Source organism: Passer domesticus, chromosome 25 (genome assembly GCF_036417665.1).
Source record: "Passer domesticus isolate bPasDom1 chromosome 25, bPasDom1.hap1, whole genome shotgun sequence".
In the NCBI taxonomy this organism is placed as follows: Eukaryota; Metazoa; Chordata; class Aves; order Passeriformes; family Passeridae; genus Passer; species Passer domesticus.
The window spans coordinates 5,282,240-5,290,086 of NC_087498.1; the positions used below are offsets into that span (position 1 = coordinate 5,282,240).

At 49.6% G+C, this 7,847-nt stretch overlaps 1 protein-coding gene across 2 annotated transcripts in view; it reads right to left on the reverse strand.

The window, feature by feature from the left end:
* Positions 1-1,946, reverse strand: part of SRPK1 (SRSF protein kinase 1) — a 20,917-nt gene extending 18,971 nt beyond the window's left edge. The window contains exons 1-2 of one of the 2 annotated variants that reach the window (XM_064399268.1): positions 1,852-1,946; positions 1,706-1,766 (exon numbers count right to left, since the gene is read on the reverse strand). In XM_064399268.1, the coding sequence (XP_064255338.1) occupies positions 1,706-1,766; positions 1,852-1,864 (74 nt within the window). In that variant the 5' untranslated portion in view covers positions 1,865-1,946. The remainder of the gene's footprint in view (positions 1-1,705; positions 1,767-1,851) is intronic. The other variant, XM_064399266.1, reaches the window with a different exon arrangement.
* Between the last annotated feature and the right edge of the window lie 5,901 nt (positions 1,947-7,847).

Genomic DNA, 7,847 nt, shown 5'->3' on the forward strand with positions numbered 1-7,847 from the left:
GCACATTGCATGTGGTTTCAAGTATAGATTTTATGGAAAGTCATGAAACAACCCAGTTAAGCCTATTTTAGAAGATTTAACTAGAGCAGCTTTGTATTTAAATAGAATAAATGTTGTGGAACCGTACCTAAAGTTAGAGGCTGACACCGAGTTCATTTAATTGCACAGCATAAAGCACATGCAAGTTTCTTTAATTTCTGAGATACAATCTAATAAACTTCATGGTACCAGAGAAAAGAGTTGGAGCATAAAGTGTAAGAATATAAACACAGCATTTGACAAATAACGTGGCTCTGCACTCAAATCAAGGTTAGTGCCAAAATCAAGAGCTAAGCAGCAGGGCATTTAACCTGTCCTGAATATGTGGTTAAAAAAAGATTTATAAAAAACCCCTAACATGCCAGCTCTGAAAGTTATCATGCAGCAGCCTCAAAATCTACACAGAAATTCCAGCTGCACTGTGAACTCTGTGGGCAGAGTCAGTATTGCTGGTCTGCAGCTAGAGAAAGAAAAAAAAAATTAACACATATAGAATTAGACAATGGATTATTCATCCAGAAATTAGAGAAGGAGGAGAGCATTTCAAAAATTGTCCTCATGCTACCTTCAAGGAATACCTGGGACACGTATGGAATAGCATGGAACCATAATGCATGTTTCCCAAATACTTTGGTTAAGGCTTCAAAAGCCCCATCTCAAAACCACTGACTCTTGGCTGAAGGCAACAAGAAAAAAAATATTTTAAATCCCTGTGACGTGTCTGAGGAAGTGGCTGAGAAAGCATTACTCTAGGCCTAAAGAAAAAACCCTCCAATTCCCATCCCCAAACCCTTAGCCTTACTATCTCTGGTCCTAGGCACCCTTCAAAAACATCCTGAATCATCAGAGACTTTACAGAAATGAGCAGCATCTTTTGGAGTATACAGAAATAAGCAGCATTTTATGGAGTATACAGAACCAGCTCTAGGATTAGCATCACCTTTCTAAGAAAGGCAGAAAGGAATCTAAGAATCTAAGGTAGAGAGGAATCCATGAGCAGCACTGAACACAGCATTAGTGCAGCCTGCCGAAAGCCATTGTTTAGCATTTATCGAGTTCTTCTCATTTCTACATCTGCCTCCAAAAGTTCCCCACACATAAAGCCTCGTGACATTCCTGCGGTGCGAAACAAGCCGCACGAGAGCATCAAAGTTAGACAACGAAGTGAACAACACACCACGGCATTCTTTCGGCAAGGAGAACAAAAAATAAAAAAATCTCAGGGGGAAAGAGAGGCAGGAGGGGGGAGAGAGCGGAGAGAAGGCGGCTCCTAAGGCCGGCAGCGGCAGAAGCGCCCCGGGGAATGCAGAGAGGGGACGCTGACAACTCCGTGCGAGGGCAGACCACCACAGCAGCCCGCCCCTCAGCACCACCGCAGCTCCACGGCGGGGCTCCGGGCAGAAGCAGGGCAGGCACGGCCCGAGGAGCTGCGGGGAGCCGGGCAGAGCCGGGCGGCAAAACGGCCGCCCCGGGCCACGCGCCACGCTCGGTTAACTCCGGTTAAAAACCCGCCCGGCCCCCGGGGCTCGCACGCTGCCCTGCCCCGAGCGCCCTCCGGGCCGCCGGGCCCGGCAGCGCTGTCCCCGCGGGGAGGGCCGGGGGAACAAAGAGGCGGCGGCGCCGGCGGGAGATGCCCGCCCGAAGGGAGAGCCGCGGCCGCACTCACTTCCTCTGGGCCTTGTCCTTCTTGGCTTTGGTCCGCTTCTTCCGGGCCTGCAGCGCCAGCACTGAGGGAGAGAAGGAGAGAGAGGCGTGAAGGGCGGCGGGCCCTGCGGGGGCCCCGCGGCGCGATGGAGGCCGCGCCGCGCTCACCTTTCCGCTCCATGGCCGCCACCGCCGGCGGGCCCCGGGCGCCTGCGCTGCGCCCGCCGGGCTGGGCACGCGCGGCTCGGCCGCCTCAGCCGCGCGGAGCCACCGCCTCCCGGCCCGGAGCCGCCCCTGCCCCGCCCGCCCTGCGCGGCTCCGGCTGCGGCTGCAGCGGCGGCTCCGGCGGCGGCGGCGCGGGCGGGGCCGTGCGGGAGGCGGCCCGAGCCGAACGGCGGCGGCCGGTGGGTGCCGGTGGTGCCGGTAGCGCCGCGGGGCGCGGAGCGGGCTCCGTTCGTGCGCTCGGGGCGTGCGCCGCCCGCCCGCACCTGTGCCCGCCCCGCGGCCGCCTCCGAGCCCGCAGAGCCGTGCGCTGAACCCGTGCGGGAAATGGCGTGCCCCCGAGCAGAGTGCGACGCCCGTCAGACTCCGAGGTTATTAACGTTAAATCATTTATTTAATAATTGTTACGGATAGAAAGTTGTAATTTTTTTTTAGGTTTTAGAGTTAAAAACAAGTCAGACCAGTCAGACCTCTTTAGTTTCACTGCCAAAGAAAAGTTCTTCAATTACCTGTTAATGGCCGGTGATTAAGCATTGTCCCCCTGATGCTGGCCGCTTGCCAGGGAGGGACACGGGGACAGACCCTCCAAGTATGAAGAGAATAGCAGTGACATCAGAGCCACTATGCAGCTGAGAAATGCATTGCGCCCCGAATTTTTACAGTTTTTACAGGAAAAACCCCTAAAATCACGACCCAACAGGTGACCTAAGTGACGTCTAAGGATGGGAGCGCAGTCCCGTACCTGCTTGGATCCTTTTTGCTTCTCACCTTAACCTCAAAAGATGCTGATTAAAGAGACACCCCGAGGTGTTAGACAAAAAAGCAGGAATCTCCTAATCTCTCATGAGGACGGAATCCCCAGCTCTGCCTGCAGACCAGCGGACAAAGCTGCATCATCATCATCATCATCATCCTCCTCCTCCTCCGTGACACACCCGGGAGCAGCAGCGGCGTGGGCGCGACCCGTCGATTTCTCCCCACCTGAGCTGGTTCTTCTTAATAAAGGCATTAAAAAGGAGAAAGATCTCCTGCCCGTTTATTTCAATAATGACCACGGAAAAAAACCTTTGCAGTTACTGGGGCGTTCAGGCGTTGTGCTGCATGCATTGAACCTGTGTAAGGTGGTTATGCATTCACCTTAGAACTCTTGCAGGTTCTACTATCTGCAGTTTTTCTCAACACTACTTAACCTGAAAGGACTAAGATGAATGTGTAGGGGATATGAAATAAAAGCACAATAATTTGCAGCCTGGGTTTCTGCAGCAAGCGAGGAACATTAGAGCATTGCTGCGTGCAAACAACCGGACTTGTTGCAACTACGTCAGGTAAGAACTTCAGGCTGCCAACAAAAATTATGGACAGGCCTTTAAACTCTGACTTGTGTGAGTTTTTAGAGGTATAGGTGGAATATTTGGTTATAAAGCAGGTGCTTTGTCACTTCACAGCCCACGTCCAGGGATGAACACAGAAGCCTTGTGTGGGAACAATGCCATGGCACTGCACACCTGTGTGGGGAAAAGGATCAGGAGCGACTGGTCTTCCTCTCAGCAGGATATTTGCTTTGCAGCATGAATACCCGTGAGTTTCACGCTGATATCCTGATGTCTGATTTGTCCCCTGGTGCTAAACCCTGCAGTCACTGTGGTAGGAAGGGAAGGTTTGGAACTTTGCTGAACAAGATGAGAAAAAACATCTCTGAAGTTTTCAGTGGAGACTTTCATGGTGCCAATAGCTGGGAATCCATTTCATCTAAAATCAAGGCTGCCATAGGAGAGCAAACAGAATCTGGAAATGAGGGCTGTGCTTTTCATGGGTTTTACATTACTCGTCCTGAACAGAGCTGAGAGAAGCTTGGCCTGAGGCCACTGTTCAGAACAATGTAGGGAAGCATACATGGTTTCAGAATTACTCAATACCATTTGGGCCTTCAGTTTTTCCTGTCTTTCAGTCCAGGAGTTCCAGGATTCAGTTTCCTCTGCAGCAGGAGACTCAACACAGTCTTCTTGAAAAGCCACCTTCATATCTGGATATAACTCTACGCCAAGGGTGGCCAGACTGTCAAGGTGGTCAAATGCAGTTCCCAAAATGAGGTGACACCACCTGAGCAGTGAGAGGGCCCTGCTGGCATGGGAGCAAAGGACAGCCCAGCCTCACCTCAAAGGGGGCTCCTGGGGGAACTTTCAGCCACCTCCTGTCTGGGGGCTGATCCCAACCCTCCTGCATGAATATTTAGTGTCACCTTCTTTCTCTGAAGCTTTTCCTATGGGGGAGAGTCTGAAAGGTCAATACCCTTACATTAATGTGCAATGCCAAGTGGTTTCGTGAGCAGCAGAACTCATGAGCTCTGCTTTCCTGCAGATCTGGGGAGGTTTTTCTCCTCTTTCTTGCCTCCTTCAGGTGTAGGACCCCAGCATGGGGTGATTAGCCAGGACTGGGTTCTTTTCCTAGGTGGGGCAACTACTGGAATATTTTACTCAGAACAATTGCTTTTCCTGGAACTTCCAGCCACCTGCCCTGTTCAAACTTGGCTGAGAGAGCTGCCAAGCTTAAAAATTATTGCAGAACACTGACAGAAAAGGCATGTGTTAAGCTCCAGTTCTTCAGGAAATCAAGCTATCTCTGTCCTTCACTTCCCCCATCAGCCCAAAGACAGCTGGTGCAGTAACCTCTGGAAATAAAAAACTTGGAGCTTTTGCCCTCCATTGGCAGGGTTCTCACTCTGTCAGAGAAATAAAAACAACAACAAGGTCATTCCCTGCTGCAAAGCTCAGCAGGATGCCTTTCCAGCTTGCACACAAAGATGTCTTTGCCCAAACAGGAACACAGGTCTCAAAGCAACAAAACTGGAAAATTTGGGGAGAAAAATTGAGAATTCAAAGGAGGATCTGCCCAGAACCATTTCCTCAACTCCATGGCAATATTTAAGTTATTGGCAGGATAATTTAACGTGAAGGCTTAAATGTCAAACCAAATATTCCACCCTCTGCTGTTCAGCTAGACTTCAACAGATTGTTTTGTAGTAGATTCTACCTCACCTAACTTTGTCTCCTGTCCAAAGCAGCCACCCCTGTCTGTGCAGTGCTGTTTTGTGAGCTGCTGTGACCACCAGGGTTTGCTCTGTTTGCCCTCTGCAGGCACGTGCACAGGTGTTATCCCAGAGCTGGCACACTCCATCAGTGCCAGGCAGGCACTCTGTGCCCCTGCATTCCCCCCGGATGAATCACAAACACTCTGTGTGCTGTTCACAATAGCCTGTGCTGGAGAAGCCCAGAGCACTGGGGACATCAATTACTTGACCTAATTAACGCTGCAGAAAAAGAGGGGATGGTATTTGGATTCCTTCTGACCTAGAAGAAAACCATATAAACACTGCATCTGGGGAGCAAAAATAAACAAACCTATCCCACCTCCCCAAAACCAGACAAATGCTTCCTGTATTACGTTATTTAATAAGTGGGTTAAATCAGGACTTGACCTACATGATTTATTACCCATGTATGTGTTTGAATCAGAATTTCCAGTAGCTAAACTCTGACTAACCCCACTGCCCAGTGCTCCTTCTTCCTCCTTTTAATTCCCTGGCAATGTTGGTGATTTATTTTTTAAATTTTTATTTACAAACCAAATGTAAGTGAGGCTTCTGGCATCCCTGAACTGTGCACAGTGACTGTGGGGACTCACATTAACATCATAGAGCTGTGTCCCTCTCCACAATTTCACTGTCAAGGGTGGCTCTGCTGACAAGTGGATACAAAATGGAGAACAGAGAAAACACATGAAACAGGGAAGTGGCAAAGGAGCTTGAAAACACATGAAACAGGGAAAAGATCGTGAGGAAGCAAGGCAGACATTTTTCTTGAACAATGTGCTGGAGGAAGAAATAAAAGAGATTTTCTTATTAAACCATGCAATGATAAAATTTCCAATAATATTAGCAGAATTCTCCCTTTGAATTTCAGGCAAAACTTATTGCATCAGGTAATTTTGGGTGGACAGACTCTTAACTCTACATCACATGACATAAATATACACAATTCAACTCTTACCATCAACTGCTTTTGTTTCTCTGACTCCAGAATTTCATCCAATCTCCTTATATTTTTTAAGGTATAAAAAGACAGCGGTGGAACAGAAGGTTTTACACAACATAAAAGATCTCACTATTACAGAAAGTAACCTTGTTGACAATCCTTCGTGGTTACTGAGAAGTAGAAACAGCTACTCAAACTACAGCTCTGTTTGCCTGCATTTATCACCAGAAAATTCCTTTACAGCAGGGTAAGTTGGACAAGACCCATCGTTTCAGGCTTCAGTGCCACACGTGGCTGAGCTGATGAAAGAGCTGGTTATCCAGAAAGAGAGGGCTGGCTCCCCTGCCTCCCTTCCCCTGTGTGCTCCCGTCCTTTTGGCAGCAGCAGGCTGATAGATTAGCTCACCACACCTTGGAGAGCCTCACCCAGTGGCTCACTCTTGAGTCTCAAGCCCTGTCACGGTCTCAAAACAACAGTTTAAGTTTCAGTATACACTGAAACAAAGCCCAGATAAATGGTGAATAAGAGATTCTGTGTTTGCTTTCACAGGAGGACTTAGCAGAGCAGAAAAAGCCATAACCATCGAGAGTCCAGACTAGATCCAAAAAGAGATTCAGAAAGAAAACTGAGATATTCATAGTCAAACCAAACTAAAACAAAGAAACAAATCTGTGATCACTGAGTCCTGTTTCTTCTGATCCCACAGCAGGGACTCCAGCATTATATTTACTTGTATGTATTTTACATTGTATGTCCTGTACACATGGCCACAGAGAGAGCGAGGTGTGTCTGACATCCTTGAGCACAATCACCCTTTTCAAGGCAAGGTCATACAACCAAAACTAACAGGAAGCAAATTAAAGGTGGTAAGGACCTTAAAGACATCAAGAAGTAATTACTTTGTAGGTGCAAGCAGTGGTAACTTTTAAGTATTTACTTCTGTGGGCTTCAATGACTTGCAGCACCATAGGACAGGGTGCTTTGTGCAGAGAAAGAAAAGGGTTTTGATATGGGAAGCCAAATATTTTAAAAGCAAGCTTCCATAACCCATTCAGAATGTTGCTAACAATTCACCCTTCTAGAGCTTGAGATGAAAAGCTAACTGGCCTTGAACACAAATCCCTAACATTAATTATTTTCTGTGATATTCTGTACTTACTACCTGGTGAAGACCCCGTGGGTTCCACCCCAAAATTAGCTTAACCTGCTGCACTTAATAACTTGAGCCTTATGCATTCACTTGAAAGCAAACACATCTTTATCTTTGATATTGCAAGGCCTTTTGAGAAGTGTTGAGAAGCAGCTTATTCTCAAAAAACACACAGAAAGATCAAGACACTGGGAAATCGGTGCAGTGCGAGCTTAGCTCTCCCCAACACCCCTGGAAGGGAACAAAACACCTTTGGGAAGTTTACAGGAACAACTCACACCAGCCTGCAAGGCTTCAGGCGCACCGGGGCTGAGATACACCCTGGCACGCTGTTACTCACCCCGTGCTGCCCTAGCTAAGCTTTCTCATCTATTTTCCTTTTATTTTTTACTGTTAGAACAGCTCAAGGAGAAGCGAGCTCCGCTGAGGGGAAGGCGGGACGCGCTCAGCGCCGCTCTCGCGAGACGCGGCCGCGCGGGCTCCATATTGGGGCATCTGCGCCCTGGAGCCCGGAGCTCTCGCGAGGAGCTCTCCCCGAGGAGCTCCGAGGAGCTCCGTGCTGTGCCGCCCGCGCGGAGCGGCTCCGCGCTCGGACCGTGCGGGGACAGCGGGGACAGCGGGGCCAGTGCCCGCGGCTGCCTGCGCTGTGTACGGGGTCGCAGCTCGGCTGCGCCGCCCGAGGCGGGCCGTGAGGGGCGGAGGCGGTGGCTGCGGTGCCGCCTGCGCCGTCCCACCTGCGGCGGCAGCGTGTCCCCGCCCCG